The sequence below is a fragment of the Merops nubicus genome, unplaced genomic scaffold (genome assembly GCF_000691845.1).
Source record: "Merops nubicus isolate BGI_N331 unplaced genomic scaffold, ASM69184v1 scaffold18419, whole genome shotgun sequence".
NCBI lineage: Eukaryota > Metazoa > Chordata > Aves > Coraciiformes > Meropidae > Merops > Merops nubicus.
Window position 1 is genome coordinate 57,077 of NW_008633261.1, and position 18,040 is coordinate 75,116.

Here is an 18,040-nt window from a genome sequence, read left to right on the forward strand (position 1 = left end):
AACTAAAAAAATTAAACACGAGTTCCCTATAGTCCTCTTCTAGTCTGAATTTGCTGTCCCTGGTATGTAGTCCTACTGTAGCTTGGGATGCCATGATTTGCAGAGTATATTGGGACTAATTAGTGGCTTGTTATCCTTGCATGGATTAGTTACAAAGGTTCTTGAGAGAGATTTTGGCTGCAGTGAGCATGCTGATGTGCCAGACTGACTTCCTCATGCCTGGCACTGTAGCACACAGGCAGACTTTGTGTCTTGGCAGCTTGGCAGCCTGGTGCCCCAGCCTTGTTAACAGGGCAGGCCAGGTGTCTTGCAAACTTTGTCCAGCTGTGACTCTGTCTTTTTCTGCTTCTCCACACCGTGAGATAAACTGCGGTCCGATAATCTGGTGTTCAGTGGCTGGCACCTTGCTCTTGCTCCCAGATGACAGTGGTGGTGAGCAGGCTCTTCCCCCACTGCCAGGAGTGCTCCTGTCTCGGCTCAAACAGCCTGTGCCGTCTGGCAGATCCTCACGGCAGCTCTGTTGCTAAGAGAAGTAATTTGAGTGGGTTGCCTGCTAGCTTTCAGTCTGAAATGTCATCTCTGAGGCATAATCTTGTATTTAGCTAAATATAGTAGGAAGTAAAGCCACAGTGTGAATGTTCAGGGTAGTATTCTCTGTAGCCTCGTTTAGCAAACTGTGCAGTTAAAGCTTTGCCTGTAGCAGAGCAGGAGAGGCAACTTCTCCATTTATGGAGAAGTCATCCTTCTGTCAAGATTTTTAACGTGTGCACCTTAGGTTTTCATGCTGCTAATTTCTCTTTTCTAGATGAAACCACTGAGCCAGAAAGTTCTTCCAGAGATTAAATTGGAGCCCCATGAAGTGGATCAGTTCCTCAACCTCTCTTCTAAGGAAGGTCTGTTAATTACCAATCCAAAATGCAGGGGGAGATGACCAGAATGCACAGTGAATCTACATTACACTGATTAAATATTTGGCTTCCTTGTTTGCTATGTTAATCGTTAGGCAGAAGCTGTTGCCTTCTAGGGATTCAGCTCAGGCTGCTGAAAAGCCAGCCTCTCTCTGACCTGTTTATGGGATTCTTTCTATTTTTTTTGCCTTGCTCATCAAGAAGAAAATGATCCCTTTTTTTGTCTGTAACATATTAATAATTGTACAGTTGGTGGAAGGAGCTTGAATCCTTAAAGTACAGGATTATTTAGGCTAGAAGAGAAATCAGTTTGAGGGGACTTAACTGAGGCAATAAAAAACATGAAGAGCCTGAGTGGAAACTTTAGTGTTTTAACTCTGATACAAAAGCAAGGATGTGAGTTTATATGAAATAAAAAGTTAGGTACGCTTGTTTGTAGCGTATTCATTTTAGTAGAATTTTTAAGACTGACCATGATCCCTTTGCACTCATCTATGAACAAGGAAGGAGGAGCAATGAGCTCTGCACTGGAAGTTAACACTTTTGCGGCACATAATCTGTTAACCCAAAAGTCTGAAACAGCCAAAAATGTGGTCTGAAATTTGAGCAGATAACTGCATATCAATTAGAAACATTTGGTATTCTGTTGGTTAATTCATTTGTGTAGGTACCTAGAACTGCTCTAGGGAGAGGAGCAAGTGATATAGCAGATGGAAAAAGGGAGGCTATGGCTCAACCCAGGGCTTAGATTAGATTGCTCAATTTGTGGGATTGAGCACCTTGCTGTTTTTCAAGGGCATATATTTTGGCAACTGCTAGAGTTAGGATGCTAGACAAAAAGACCTCATGTATAATAGCTTTTTTTGGTTACTATTTTTCTTCCTGCCTCCCCCACTACCCATTTGATCTTTTCAACTCATATTTGCAAAGTATAACAAAAGTGGAAGGTGGAAAATTCAACCCTGTATCTACCTACGCCAAATTTTCAGCACGTTAAAATTATCTCAGAATAAGAAGAAATAGTTATGGGTGTTCTGAACATCTGCTAAATTGTCCCTGTAATATGAGTAGGTGAAATATTGCCCTGTTTCTCTTGGTCCAGACCCATTTGGTAATAAGCAGCCCTTTACTTGCTAGTTCTAGCACAGATTCTTTTGGCTACAAGTGCAGTAAAAGCTAGTTTACAGCCCTGGATAGCACTGCATGAGAGAGGTTCCTGTGATGGTTGCCTGTGCTGCTCCTGATCTATTAGTACGTGAAAGCCTTTGTTGTCACTAGGTTGTCACTTCCTCCCAGTTGTGCCAAACCAAGTCCTTAGGAAGCAGATTATTTCTCTCTTCCCTGTTCATATAACACCATGGACATGATCCCTCCTCTTGAAAAATACTGACAATTTGTTTAATCTACAGCAAAGTAAGGAAAGACAATAGTCTTTGGAGAGAAAGTGTGCTGGCTCAGAGCCCCCTTTTTAATGTGGTTTCGCAGGGACAGGGGACTTGTGCTGGCAGGTTATACTTAGACCTCAAAGCATCTGGGAGAAGAAGCTGAAGTGCAGGTAGAAATGGCTGGAGCATATTTGCAGAGCCCTCTTTTGTCTCTTGAACCTAAAGATAGCCGCTGTGTTTCATTCCCCCTTTGGAGACCTTCATACTCTGAAAAACTTACAGGTTGCCACTTCTGCTTGACCCATTTTTTAGCAGAGAGTCCTGGTCTTGGAAACTGGATGGTGGCGGCAGCTTTGCCAATCTAAATTAGCACCTCAACATCTTGTGTTATATGTCTCTCTTGCCATTTAGCAGTGGATCCCCTGCATTTGCCTCCGACCCCTCCCAGCAGCCATGGCAGTGACTCTGAAGGAGGGCAGAGCCCAGCTAGATCGATCCCTCCTTCAAGCCCGATCCAGTTACAAGCCACAGCTAAAGTGACATCACGTGCAGCTTCAGCACTCTCCAATTCCCCTCTGCTGACTGCACCACATGTAAGTTGGGCTGGCTTCTTCCAGCATCCATCTATCCATCTATCTTTTTTCTTTTTTTTTTGTCTTCTTGTTGTTGTTTGTTTGTTTTGTTAATTACTGGTTTTGTCATGGATTTACTAACTTCTTGTTCTTTAGATGAATCCACCTTTGGTCAAAACTGCCTGTCCAGTAATTCTTGCTCAGTGGTGTATTCTGTTCCCACAGAGAACAACATGTGCCTCTCCTCTGAGCTGAGGCTGGGTTCAACAGTGTTATTATGTTTCCTTCCACCATGGATTGTGTTTTTCCTCAGGGCCCAGCCCTGCTGGGTTAGCCTCTGTGTGGTAGATGTGCATCTGCTCTCTCATGGAAAGCAAGTGGTGATGTTTAGAGAAGGATTTTCAGGAGTATTTCTCCTTAGTCTCGTTCCCTGTTTGAGCCAAGAGTAGCTCTACTGTTGGCCTCAATGTGTGCAGAGCTGGGCAGAGAACAATTGTTTTGAGGGAATCCTGTTCCAAAGGTTTGGTCTCTGAATGGAAGCTACATAGAAAATCTTCCCATGTCACACATTCCCAATTGCAAGAGGCTGCTGTTGAGTAGGCAGAGTCCTCTCTGAAGTGGGAGAGCTGCTGCCTGTCTTCCCTAGCACCCTTTTCTCTAGGGCTGTGTGCACTTACTGTTACATTATTTCATTTCTATGGCACTTGCAGAAATTACAGGGGACTGGCCCACTCATCCTCACAGAGGAGGAGAAGAGGACGCTGATAGCAGAGGGGTACCCAATCCCTACCAAATTGCCCCTGACAAAAGCAGAGGAGAAAGTGCTGAAGAAAATCCGCAGGAAAATAAAGAACAAGGTAATGTTAGTTAGCTTTGCTGAGTAATTCCTACTTCTTAATTTAAAAAAAATACTGCAACAATTCTGCAGTAATGCTCTGTGGTACTGTTGAATGTTGCAAGACGACTTTCAATAAGGTAGTTTTCTTTGTTCCTAAATCTATCCATCAAATTATCTGTCATTGTGACAGTGTGCCTCTGCTTAGGTAGTTACCTGAACACATGAACAATAAAGTATTTAGCAAGCAGGGTATCAAGTTGCTGCTGCTTGGCTTCATTTTGAGAACAGTACAATCCTACCCTTATTGTAGGCAAAGACCTCTGTATTCTTTCCATGGCAACAAAGGTGTTCTTTTCCACTATTCCATGTTTTAAAATCCAACCGTATATTTTAGTGCCCTAGTCTTTTGATCACCGAATTCCATGACCTTTAAATGAATGGTTGATACCAAGGTTGTGAAATGCCCTACAAGTCTTTTCTTTCTTCAGCTCTGGGGAAGAGCCTAGTGATAGGGAGGAAAGCATTTTTTTCCAACTCACTTGTTCTAGAGGATATTAGCACATCTTTGAAGGTTAATGCATATTGTTATTTGTTTTGCAAATAGAGGTGTAAATTTGCCCACCCTGAATTAGAATTTGGTCTAGAAATAGATTTTTTTCAAAATTTTTGGAAGTGACCTTATGCATTTTATATACCACTTCCACATGATCCAAGTAATATATATTGGAGGGGATCTCTGGAGGTCCTTTGGTCCTACTCCTTGCTTTGAAATCAGGGTCAACTTAGAGCAAGTTGCTCAAGGACTTGTCCAGTCACATTTTACTGTCTCAAAGGGTGATGCGTCCACAGCATCCCTGGGCAAGCCGTTCCCATATTGGGCCACTCTTGTGGTAAAACCAAATAAATAGAATTCTTAAATCTAATTGGAATTTCCCTTGTTACAACTTATATTTGATACCTCTCACCATTTTGCTGTATGCCTTTGAGAAGACTCTTAACATTGTCTTCGCTACACAAGGTAGTTGAAGACAGCAGTAGGATTCCCTCCTTAGCCTTCTGTTCTTAAATGTGAACAAACCCAGCTTGCTCTGCCTTTCCTGATTTGTCATGTGCTCCAGCATCCTTATAATAGCAGTGGCTTCTCTCCGAACTTGCTTCTGTACATCCAAAGTACTTATTTCAGAGCCACAAAGTGCATGCTGTACTCAGCAGGTGCTGAGGAGAGGGGAAGAACCACTTCTCTCAACCTGCTAGCTACCATCTTGTTGATGTAGACCTGGATCTGGTTGGCTGCCTTTGCTACAGGGGCATCTATATGACTTATGTTTGTCTTGTTCATCAGGACATGCAGGTCTTATTCTACAAAGTTACTTCCTAGTGCATGCATGGGCTTTTCCTCTCTCAAGTGCCAGGCATTGTCCTGGGATATTGTCTCCAGATGAATCTGATTTAGTTCTTAAGGTTAGTTGTGTAAGGAGTGATCTTTTTCCTACTACTGAAAGGAGCAGTCTTCCTTCAGGATGTGGGAACAGACCAAGTCAGTGCTTTGCTTACCGGGAGTAGAAATGAGAACAGCACAGAGGCTTGATTCTAATAATGTCAGGGCTTTTTACCAGTTTATTAATTCATCTCTAATGCTTTTTTTTTTTTTCTAATTCAAATATTTGGTGTTTTTCTTGCTTTTTCCTTAGATCTCTGCGCAGGAAAGTAGAAGAAAAAAGAAAGAATACATGGACAGTCTGGAAAAAAAGTAAGCCAGCCTCCTTCCTGTTTAAAGTGGGCCAATAGTACTAGTTGCTGGACTGGGAAGGGATCCAGCTGTTGATGCTGGGACTGTTTTGTGCACAGAGTGCCAGCTGCCATCTCGTGGTTATGGCTGAGAAAAGGCCTTTCTTCTGGCTTCTGCTTGTATCTGTGCTGGGGTGCTGCATTCACAACTGCTTCTACCTGCAATATGTTGCTAACATGCTGACAAAGACTTTAAACCTTAAATAAGACAAGACCCCTCTGCTGTCGATCTCCCTCTCGTGCAACTTTGTTGGCCTTGTGGGTATGCAGAGTCTGGGGAAAGGTGGATTCAGAGTGAATATATTCTGCCTTCTAGTGCAGATAGAGACAGAAATAGGAAGTGGGTGAGTCAAGACTGAAAAAATAAGCAGGACTAAAGAAAACAGCATGTGACACGTCGACTTCCTGTAGTGAAAAGGAGCCAAACCACCAGTTAGTGATTTATATCCCAAGTTAATCTGTCTTCCATCAGACAAATACTCTAGTATTTCTGTTATGCACTTCACCAGATGGATCTGTTAAACCCCTTGTGCCATCTTTGGTGATATCCTTGATGTAATTTAATTTTTTACTTCTTACCTCCTTATGGATGAATCTTGTTTTCTCAGAGTTATTCTCGTGAAATTCCACAATATACATATAGATGTTAAAGTGATTTCCCTTTAGCTTTTTAATTCTTGAAGCTATTTCAGCTACTCAAGTTTATCTTTTTACAAGTCCTATATTTTTACTTGGACCTCTTATGTAACATGTCATATGAAACCAAATATTAGTTTAGGGTATTTTGGGGGACAGTGTGTAAATGGGCAATCTATTGGGAATTAATCTCCTGGCTTATTAGCCTTCATAAACTTGAAATCTGAGGATCTGATTTCAGAAGCATGGCATTTATCAAATTGCTTGGTGTGCCTCGTCCTGGAAATGCAATGGACATACTGAACATCTTTGCACAAAATACTTGCTAACAACATAGAAGTAGCTTGTTATATGACTTTTAAAGTATTTGTCCCATGGCCTGATGCACAGAGAAAGTTTGAGCAGGGTCTTTGCTGTTGCTATGTCAAGGGGCTGAAAGCCCACCCTGGATGAACTGCTTCTGTTGAGATGTAGATGAGCATTGTAAGCAGGTGCTCCAGAACTGGTAGTGTCTTTTGCAATGTCTTTTACACCATGAAGTATGATTAAAAATTATGACTAAAGTTCATTGGTGTAACTTTACATTAAATGTAGCAAGACCATAGAGCTTGCTGTGAAAGCAAGTTTAATAAATTACTGAACTTTTATATTCCTCTTTCTTTTCTTGTGCTGCCTCCAGAGTTGAGACTTGTTCAAATGAAAATAGTGAGCTGCGTAAGAAGGTTGAAGTCCTGGAGAATACTAACAGGTAAGGTATGAAGGGAATGAAACAAAACTGTAGAATGGTATTACAGAGAAAAGTGAAAATCTGAAAGTTAAGAGATCAACTGCAATGTGAAGAGTAGCCATGTCTGGCCTGGTTAAATTCAAAGAAGAAGAGGAAAGACAGTTGTTGTGACTGCAGTGTGATGTAGTGCATAGAAGATTCGATGGAGGTATTGAAAAGGTGGTTGGACTTGGTGATCTTAAAGGTCTCTTCCAACCTAAAGGATTCTATGATCCTATGTAGTGCTTAGGGACATGGTTTGGTGGTGGACTTGGCAGTGTTAGATTTAGGGTTGAACTCTTAAAGGTCTTTTCCAACCTAAATGATTCTATGATTCTTTATCAGGTCTGAAATGGTCTCACTAGCCTGGGGTGTGGTTGAGAAATCTTGCAGCACTCTTCTTTAAATTCTTCCACTGCCCAAGGAAACGTGTTTAGTGATACATAACAAACTAAAAATTACAACCCAACTCTCCAGATTGTCTTTATTTAGTGAAAGACTATTTTGACAGGAGACCATGGCGTGAAGCCTAACACTTAGAGAAATTACAGTGCTGAAGCTCAAGAGTCATTATTATTTCCTTCTGGACTACTAGATGTTATTGCAATTATTGTGCACCCTTCTAGCCATCTCACATCCTAGAGTTTCCTTCATTTCGAGGGGGAAATCAACTTCTTATTTTTTCATTTCTGAAGAAATGGGTGACTCGGTGGCTTTCTCAAAGGACACATTGAAGATGTTGAATGGTTGAGGTAATTTTAGTAGGATGTTAGCTGAGAGTGGAATGTCAGTCGTGGTTTATGCTCAGTGTGTTCTCTTATTATGGCAAATTTGAATGAGTAGGTACTAGATAAGCCTACTGTTAATACCTTCTACTTAGAGGCATTTGTAGTGGTGGTTGAATACTACCATTGAACACGATGGTAGCACTGAAGTGTGGGAGGAGGGTGGGTTTTAAAGATAAGACCAGGGATTATGGAAAATGGCCTTAGAGCTTGTCTGGCAGCCAGTGCATTGCTAATTGAGTGGCATGTGTTGTTTCTAATCCCCAGATCTAATTTCTAATTTCATGGAGCCAGACCCTGTAGCACTGTAATTTGCTGGAGAGTGTCTCCCACACACTGCTCATGCATAAAGACATCTGCTGCTTGTTTGAAGAGAGCCAAGTCATTTCTGTGCCTCTTGTATCTTCCTCCAGGGTTTTTACATAAGAGAACCAGGAATTGTTTTGTAGGTGTGGTATAGGGTTTTCTCTCCCATGATCTGTCCCAGGAGGTGCTGAAGCCAGCTGCTCTAAGGAAAGGTGCAGCTGTGGATGAAGCCCTCAGGGACAACATGTTGTCATGCCTAGAGTTTTTCTCCCCAGTTCAGCTAAATTTGGCCAGTTGTTTTCATCTCTGAGTTGTTGTGGATGCAGTCATGAGAACGGCTTTGTTGTTATCATCCATCCTTTTAGACAGGACCTTCAGCATCTTCTCTATTATTTGATGAGCTTAATTGTCTCATACTAAATGCTCTAAAAATATTTAGCAAAGTAATATCATACTTTGGGCATGTGGGATGAGTTGCATTGTTTTCTTCCCTCTGCAATAGCACTGATACTGATTTGTAATCTCCTGTAGAGAAGCAGATGTTCCTGATCCTCTGCACAGAAATTCTTGTGATTCGTGGTAATGCTGTTTTGCCTATCTAGATACAAACTGTATCTAAAATCTGTTCAGGCTTCAAGTAGAAGTACTGAGAAATTTGTAAAAGTGCCTGCTTTCATCAAGCCTGAATTATGTAACATACCACACTGTGGGTTTTTTTTTCCACCTTAACCCCAAAGATACACTTTTCTTATTTTGTGTATAACTGTGCAACTACCTCATTAAGTGGATGGTTCTAGGCCATTGTTTAATGTACGTTATCCAGCTCCTACAGTGAATTTAAAACATCTGTTTTCCTCATTGGTATTTACACAGAACCTTAATGTGGCATCTGGAAACTGTTCAACTGTTTCAGGACTTGCCTTTTCAGCATCTTGTAGCTGATACTTTCATCTCCTATGTCCAGTCAGGAATCAAAGTTGAAAGCAGTGACAGTCAAAATTGTGCAGTGTCGGTTTAGTCTCAGGTGCCCAACTTTATATGTTTAGGACTTCATTTCTCAAAGTACCTAGCACGTGGTCATACACACATGTATCTTATTTAATATGCCCAGAGCAGAGCCCTGGGTGACTTTAGTTGCATCTTTGAGTGTTCAGTGCAGTAAACAATGAAGACTTGAAAGTATTATCTAAAAGTAGATCTACAGACTTTAGAGCTGTTCTTTCCTTGTGAAAAGCTGTAAGAGTGGAAGACAATGGGAAAATAGGAGCTGTGACTACATGTGAAAATATTCATGCATTCAAGTGTAAATGAAGACAAAGTTAGGGTTTTACTTTGAAAGTGGGGCTATAGCTGCTTAAAAGCTTCTGCACTTGTATGTGCTGTCAGTTGGTAACATGTTTTCCTTGTTTGGCTGCTGTTGACTGGAACTGAAGGGTGATTTCCAAAACACACAGCTATTGAACAGTGGAGTTTCCTTTCAGTATGTGCAATCAGTTTTTTAGAACATGTTATTCTATATATAGAACACATTTGCACAGACACATACCTAAGACTTCAGGGAAACCCTGCTTGCATTTGAAAATCTGGCTCAAAACCATAAAACTAAATTCCTTCTGGTAAAGATATTCCTACATTATTCTCAGTAACTTGAAAAAATCTAAAATAATCTTCCCTGAGAGTCTGCCTTAGCCTGACATCCTAGATCTGAGAAGACATAATGTAAAAGGTGCAAGTGTGGTCAAAAAATTTGCATCCAGAAGCATCTCCCTTGACATTCATACATCTTAAAAGGCAAGGCAGGAGGCTGGGGATCAAGACACAGGGGAGTTTTTAATTCTCATTACTCTAAGTGGGTGACTGCAGCATTTTTGGCATCTTTAGTATTAGAACACTAGCATATGTTTCCTCTCCTAATTTATGTGACTCAGTCCCTTAAAAGAAACCCATCCAAGTTCCTTTTAGACAGTTTTCTCAAAACTAAGAAAGCACATGCATGTCTGCTCTGTCTTGTAGCCACGAGTAAGCCAGGCTTTCATTGGTTTCAGTAGCATCTGAACATGTGAGGCTCTGCAAAGCGAAGGGTGTGAGAAGAAGATGGCACCAAGAGTTGAACTAATTGTCTCCGTCACCAAGAAGACTTGATCTACTCACATTTTGGTGCTGGGACCAAAGGCAAAATCTGCCAATGGTCTAGGAGGTGAATACAGTCTCTGACACCAGTGTTGTCGAGCTGGGAACCATGGCTATTTTGGCTTAAAGACACTATTGAAACATCTGCCACTGTGTATGACATAGAAATACTTTGTGCTTTTCACTTCTATTGGGTCTGTATTTATAAATATATTGATCACTTCTCCTGGAGAAATGACAGACATAGGATCCAATTAGCATAGGGTTGAGAGTGTCACACATGGACAATGCCTGGAAGCAGCTGCTAGAGTTGCTCCCATGTAGTAAAGGTCTCCACTCCGACAGGCACCTTAGAGGCAGTGGCTTTATAAATACAAATGGGATGTTCTTCTGTTTCTCATGTTCCTGCTCAAGCTATTGTTGCAACTCCCAGTCATCTAAAGATCAAGTTGCGTATCAGGCTGACCCACCAAAGGTTTATCAGCACCAAAGCTACCAGACTTCACTGACTTCCTTGGCTGCTCCTTTATTCAAGGCTGGTAAAAGCATTTTGCCAAGTCATTTCAAGGAGTCTGGATTTAAGTTGCAGCGAGATATCTTGCACTTCATTTCAGATCACCCTTATAATAATTGGCAAAGCATGGCAGGCCTGGAGCAACTAACTCCTTGTTTTCAAAGCAGCAGGACAATGTTTTTTTATGCTGAAACATCTCTGCTGAAAATTTGTTGGATTTTTTTCTTTATAATTCAGATGAGGAAAAATTGTGGATTTCTTTCTGATTTGAGGTATTCTAGTCTTTCAATGAAAACTTACTATGTGGTTTGCTCTCTTTCCTACAACTAGGACAGGCAGAGAAGGAATGTGTGTAGAGTTTGAAGACAGAATCATTTTTCTCTCTCCTTATCAAAACTAGGTTTTGTTCCTCACAAAGTAGAGTAATTCTCAAAAAACTCTTGATCAAACTAAACAGTATTTGGTGTACCCTAGGAGCAGTCTTTTTTTTGTTTGTTTAAATCTGTGTTGGATTTTAAACATGAGTACTGAATTGAGAAAGTCTCCCAGGTAGTTAGGTCTTGGAGTGACAAATTTTTTCTCCTTAATGAAAGTGTCACTGGAAGCAGAGAGGAAGCCTTGACTTGTTCCTCACTTTGATAGTGTAAAGGGCTCTTCTGAAGATGAATACGTGAATGTACACACAAAAAGAAGACATCACAGGCAGAGTGAATTTGCTGGCAGTCTGCAGAAGGAAGAGCAGGAGTCTTCAGTCACTTTACAGCTTTCCTATGAGGTGCTTCCATTGGCAGAGAAAAGTGTGAAAGCACATTCACACCTCCTACAGGAGGTGACCCTCTAATTGAATATCACTGGGAAATGTGTCGGACACTGTGAAAATAATCCCTTTGGGTGCAAACCCCCTTATTCATGCTGCCTTGGGGTTGCATTTTGTCCTGTTAGGACTTAGCCATAGGCAGTGTGTTTCACTAAAAGCACTGGTGGCCTTCCTGCTGCTATATAGGGGGAGCACCTTAGTTCACCTTAGTACCTGTTCTGCAGAGCAGAGAGCTGCTCCTTTTCCCTCTCTTAGTCCAGGTCATTGCTGTGGGTGTCCAGTAGCAGTGAAGGCAGTTTTTGCATGGAAAAAGAACTTTGGAACTCAGAATGCAGTCTTCAACCATTCCAGATACAAACAGAGAACAAAAACACCAAGGAGTGCCCCGTTTGGGTGGTGGCAGAGTAAACCATTGCTGAACAAACAAATGTGTTTCTTGCTCTTGCTTTGGCTCTTAGTTTGAAAATGTACCTGTAACCTGTCAGCTCCCAACACTGAGTCCTTGTCTGTTGAGAAGACAGTAGCCCTGTGCAAACAGATAAATGACCTGGGGGAGAAAGACTTTTTATGTGAAGGTATTTGGTAAATAACTCTCGGATGTATTTTCCTCTGAGTAAGGACACCTCAGAATACCTGTCTAATTATGTTTTCCAAAAAGAGAGTGTTTTGGAATCAACTCTCTGGGCCCACTCTGCCCAGCAGGTTTTTTAAATTGGACATGAAATGTCAGGGAGGAGCAAAATGAGAATTGCCTCTTCTCTGGTGATTTCCTCACCAGCCATTAGCTGTTTTCTCACTAACGCCTACACAAAAAGTGGCAGAACGATCAGCATATCAAGGCTGCTGCTGCTGCCAGCCCCCGAGCTGAGGAGGAGGAGAGCTTCTTCCTCCTCACTCCGCAGAGCTGCTCTGCATTGAGCCCAGCAACTCAGGCCTGAAATGGGGGGAAGATTTAGTCTTCTAGAATAGCACAGAAATTTCAGGGTTAAAAAGGTGTTTCAGTATAACATAGCTGGTGGCATATGGTGAGAATACTGTACGCGGCACCTTCTGTGCCAGAAAATGATATGTACCATGGACACAAGTCTTTTTTAAGCCTGTGCTATGTAGTGGATGTGAGGAGGAACTGGGGAGAGATGCAGAAGAAAGCAGGGAATTAGGATGGACTCATTTACGTGATGGACAGTGTTTTCATCTCTTAATTTGGCTGTGGTCTCTCTAATAGTGAATTAAAGGACTGAATTAGATGAATCTTTCTTTTTTTAAGTATTGAGTTGCAAAATAAACCATGCTCTCAAGAGCATGCAAGATATCCTTCCTTAGTAAGTTGAGAAGGATCTACTGGCCCAGATAAATCTGTGCTGTGAGTATGCCTTGTGCCCGTTTCAGAATGCATTCCTGAAGTCCTTGAATTCATTAAACTCTAATTAGCAATGAGCATTGAAGATTAAAAAAAAAAATCTATAATAGGCAAACCTGTATATATTGAGCTCTGAAGGCACCTCTGGGTCTGTCCTACAATTAGCTTTTAGCCAGTTTGATCTTAAAATAAGCCTTCTATTTTCTCTGACATTCTAACCTTGCCTCTTGCTTTAGCATTTGACGTCACAGCCTCCAAAACTGTTGCCTGGGGTGTTGTGGGGGTTATCCTCCTCAATAGGTTGTGAGACGTACAGGAGAAATGAAAAGTAAAGTGGAAACAAATGGCAAATTTAACATCTTAATGCAAAATTGTATTGTATTCGTGTCAAGGACAGACATTTGGATTACTCCTTGTCTGTTAAAAAGCTTGAATGAAAACAAAATGAAGACTGCTGTGGAAACCCTGTATCAGTCATACTTTGAGATCATTTCCTGTTTAAATGGCTAGTATCCTGACTGTAGTAATTGATGGCATAGCAGAATAAAATCAGCCAGAAAGACATTAGAATATCTTCCTGATCTGGGACTGTTGCCTCCACAAGTGGATTGTCATTGTGGTTGGGGTCACTGAAAGACATAGAGAAGCCATTTCAAGTATCTATGATTTCTGCCAGCTCCTGGAGGATTTAGCAAATGGCGGTAAAGTGCTTTATTTAATAAATTAATTTCGGAAATGGAATCTGTGCCCATGCCTGGCTTTAAGGCCTTCTCTTTGAAAATGGTGTAACATGTGGACCAAACTGCTGGACAGCAGGTTTTCAGAAAAAGGAAGTAGCTGTATACCTCTGCCACCAGTTAGAGCAGTTATAAACTTGCTTCTGCACCTTTTCAAATTATGGCAAAACTCCTGCGAAATTCATGGCATAGATTCAGGTTGTATGTCCAGTCACATGTAGAGCAGTTTCAGTTGTTTGTAGGCTTACCAGGATTGTTTCTTGTAGGGGGGAAAAAAACAAAACTAAACAAAAAACCACCCACCAATTTTTATTTGCAAGACCTTTCTGAAAGTATGAAAGAAGTAATTGTTCAGGGATGCCAGTTGACGGGAAGGCTGAAGATGTTTTTTTGGAAGTTCCAGTGGTAACACGTGTAAAAACTTGGTAAAATTAGAAGCGTTCCTTGGTACTGACTTCAAGGAGAGGACTTAGTAGTGTTGGCTTGATGGTTGGACTTGATCTTGGAGGTCTTTTCCAACCTAAATGATTCTATGATTCTATGACTTTATCTATACCTTAATTGTAAATGCTGTATTATTGCCAGGTATGGAATTTGAAGCAAAACGATATTTAGCCAGCAAGGAGATCAGTATGTGTGATGCTTGTCTGTTGTCTTTGCTTTCCAGAACGCTTCTGCAGCAGTTGCAGAGACTCCAAGCCATGGTTGCTGGGAAAGTGTCTCGTTCATGTAAAGCAGCAAGCACACAGACAGGGACCTGTCTTATGGTGAGTGTTCCTAAAGCTGACAATTGTAGGGGAATGAGAATCACTTTCCACTGCTCAAAGGCACATCTCTTGCTCTGCAAAGCCCTTCATTTGGAATTTCTCAGCTTGGGAAACTTCTCTTCAAAATTTGACAACTAATTTTGATGTAGGTGAGACTCCTGGCTGATGAAGAGTAACGGTTGTGGGAAGGCATTAAATTCTGGAGGAGACTGGGCCTGTGCTTTTGATTGGGTGCTGCAGTGATGAAAGAAGGAGCGCTACTCCTCTGAGTGACCTGTTTCATTATTTCCCACAATATTTTATTTGAGAAATGGCACCTAGGGTTGTAAAATGAAAATGTGGGTAACGTCTGCTGCTCAGTTCTTTTGATATCAGTAAAAATAAACTTGCTTATCCAAATAAAAGCATGAAAAAGGCTATAAATCTAGCTCTGTCCTATCTCAGTAATAGCAGTCAGGGTAAGAAAAATATTAGAATGAAACTTTACCCTGTTCCCTCCTTACACACCGCTAACATGTTCCCTTTATCCTAGTGCTATAGATTGATGGAAATTATTTTTTTCAAGGCTGAAGTTGTTCTATTCTGCGAGCCTTTTTGTCTCTTTGAAGCAAGACTGGGGCCAGCAGCAGAAATAACCTTGGAAATTCCCAACAGCATCTGTAAAACACACATGGTGGTTGTGCCTGCTTTTCAACTTTGGGAGTTGATAAGGCTACAGGCCAAAATGGTGGCAGACACTGAAAGCAAACTCCAGCGTTGAATTCTGCACTTTAAAACACTGAATTCTGTTATTGTATTTGTGCCTTTGCTAAGAGACACTGTATATAGTGATGAAAATAGCCTCAAATGATTTGTTTTGAAGAAGTGTCAGGTCTGCTTTGGGTTAAGTGTTAGTTTTAGTGTGTGTGTGTGGGCCAAGAGCTAGTGCACTCACCTCTTCTGCATCCTCCCTTTGCCAGATGGTGGTGCTGTGCTTTGCAGTAGTTTTTGGCAGCTTCTCTCAGAGCTATGGGCCATATCCTTCTGCTACAAAGATGGTGTTGTCCAGGCAGCATTCCTCGCCAGAGTCCTACACAGATTCCATTGGTAAGTGACAACTGTCTTAGTCTTGCTCCTTGCTCCTTCCACCCCCTCCCTGAGACCCTCCTCAAGCTCCTTTTGCTCTTCTGCTCCTTAGTGGACTATTCCTTGATATACATGTGTGTTTCAAAGGATAGCTTGGCAAGCTGTTCTGATGGCAGAAGACTTCATAGACATGGGCAAAGCCTTTTCCCACTAGCCTGCTTGGAACTTCTATTTAAAGCAGTTTTTTTTCTGTTGGTGGGACTAAATCTAGCAGTCTCTAATAGGTAGCAAGATTTTTACATGGTAGCAAATATTCATCCTGTTAAAATGCACAACAACTGTATCAGCTGGTGTGTCCTTTGCCAGAGTCCAAGAATTGAGTGAGAAACTGTATCATATACTTGTAATAATGAACCAGTTGCTTTAAACTTGTATTACCAAAGTGAGTGTTTAGTTTTCCTGTTTTGTGAATAATTCAGAGCTTTTTGATCCCTACCTAGACCACTGCTGTGGTATCTTTCCTCAGCTATTAAATTAGTAGCTAATCACTATGAAACAGCCTTTGCAACTTTAGTTCCGCTCCGTTTCCAGAGATGACCGGGGCTGTTCTCCAGGCTGCCTGTTTCTCATCTCTTTTTGCCTTCTCTCTTTGTACGCAGTGAGGTCAAGGAGTCTGCTGATTTATGAGGAGCCTCACCCACTGGAGGAGTCGTCAAGCCCGCTGTCCCGTGCTGAAGGCAGTGAGAGGCAAGCAGACACCTCCCAGTATGCAGCGCTGTCCCTGGAAGCCGTGCCGGGCTCGCAGCAGGAGATCATGCAGTTCACCATAGCCAATGAGACAAGGCTGGAGAAGTCAGTCCTGCTGGGCCTGCAGCAGCACAGGTGAGTGCAGGGTGGGCTGCTTGTCATACGTCTGTTTGGCTCTGTCATAAAGTGGTCTCTGTCTGAAGAGTTTATAGGCAAAGTTATTGTGGCTCTGGAGAAGTGGTTGCAACAATATTGTGGTAATAGAGCTACCCAACTCAGTGCTTCTGCCAGAAACCTAACCCCTGTAAGCCTGTTAGTTGTGCCTGCCAGCTTCTTGAAGCACTGCTGTGTCTCCTAAAGGAGTGATCTTTTGCCAGTTGGGTGGAAGCGTGAGGCTGTGACTCACTGGGCTTTCTCTGAGTTTAGGGTGTGAAGAGCTGGGCTTCTCCCAGCAGTGATCTTACTAAAGCATTACTGTGGAAAGTTTGCAGGACTGAGTCTTAAGAGACAGACCTGTAAAGATATCCAAACTCCTTAACACTGACCTTCATAACTTTTAAATTTGGTTTATTTGGGTTTTTTTGGTTTTTTTAGCACAAATGTAAGGTTTTGGGTCTCTCTCCAACAAGAGAGATTCACTGGTTTAAATATGTATGTGCAGTTTTGTTTCCACTCTACCTTTTCTTGTCCTGCCACTGTCCTCTTGGCCCAGGTCTTGGCCTCTGCTAACAAGCAGTAGCAAGCACACCAAAGAGTGGAGAGAGGGTTTTTTTTGGAAGTGTGCTATTCTGAGGGCTAGGGTGAGCCATATCACCCCAAGCATGTCTTCCGAGCTCTTGTGTCAGTTATACCTGGTTTCAAAGAGATGACTAATCCAGTGTTAACGTGCTCCAACTGACAATTACCTGGTAAATACTGAGTGCCTTGTTAGCATTGGCCAAGTCAAGCAGGATATGTGCTTTTAAAAATTACTAAATATTAGTGTTAACCTCTGTTGTTTTGGTGTTTTTTTTTTTTTTCTTTATTCTCTGCAGAGTCAACTCCGAACTAGAAGGAAATGAAACACTGAAGATAATTGAAATAGATAGAAGAGTCAATGCCACCTCTTAAAAATAAAAAAGGCCTTTTTTCTTGACTTCCCTCTTTCCCACATATTTTCAACCAAAGTCCCCCTGACTTGTCATCCTTAGTGAACCAAAGCACAAAAGAGAGGGAGTTCAACCTCTGCATTGACTGGTGAGGCTGTGACTGCAGATAGGATCTCTTGTCTTTGTAACTCCCTTCCTCACTTGACACAGAGTCCCTGTCTTTGCTTTTATTCCTTTCCTGTCTAATACTGCAAGGGCAGGATTGAATTGTGATGGCAGATGATGCCAGCAGTGTGCTGGTGACTGATGGGTGGGTCTGTGCCTGCAGGCACACATCCTAATCTGAGCACAAACTTTCTACAGAAGAGGGAAATGTGCAAAACTGATGGGAGCATGTGGGTGATAGGTTTCTTGACAGAGGGCAATTGGGAGATAGAGGAGATGCAGCACAATGCTGCTCAGAATCTAACTGCAGTTCCATGCCTACTGGTCTACAGCACTTGAGCCATTTTTGGGGATTGAGAGGCCTGTGTGTGTCCTGCTTCTGAAAGGACAAGAAAGGGCCTGCTGAGTTAACAGCATGGACTAGAGAGAGGTGGGCAATGATGCTGCTGAGTTGTCCTCACGTAGCTCTTTCTCTTCTCCCCTCCAACTTCTTTATCGTTTAGCAGGGTAGGCTTCTGTCTGAGTTGAAAATAGTCCTGGTGGGTTTCCCTGCTGCTTCCACTTTTGTGGAATTCAAGCAAAGATCAGTCACTGTCTTCATACACTTTTTGTGGGAGATTTACACTAGTTTAACTAGATCTGTTTAGAAAGCAGGTTTTGTTAAAT

The 18,040-nt window shown here is 41.9% G+C and overlaps 1 protein-coding gene across 1 annotated transcript in view; it reads left to right on the forward strand.

Annotated features, from left to right (window-relative positions):
• CREB3L2 (cAMP responsive element binding protein 3-like 2) overlaps nt 1-17,613 on the forward strand; it is a gene marked incomplete at its 5' end in the record, with an annotated part of 32,170 nt that extends 14,557 nt beyond the window's left edge. Inside the window, 9 exons of the mRNA XM_008948207.1 lie at nt 806-893; nt 2,705-2,886; nt 3,576-3,722; nt 5,395-5,453; nt 6,807-6,875; nt 14,210-14,309; nt 15,269-15,395; nt 16,034-16,256; nt 17,156-17,613. Of these exons, the coding sequence (XP_008946455.1) occupies nt 806-893; nt 2,705-2,886; nt 3,576-3,722; nt 5,395-5,453; nt 6,807-6,875; nt 14,210-14,309; nt 15,269-15,395; nt 16,034-16,256; nt 17,156-17,231 (1,071 nt within the window). The remainder of the gene's footprint in view (nt 1-805; nt 894-2,704; nt 2,887-3,575; nt 3,723-5,394; nt 5,454-6,806; nt 6,876-14,209; nt 14,310-15,268; nt 15,396-16,033; nt 16,257-17,155) is intronic.
• Nucleotides 17,614-18,040: the final 427 nt, after the last annotated feature.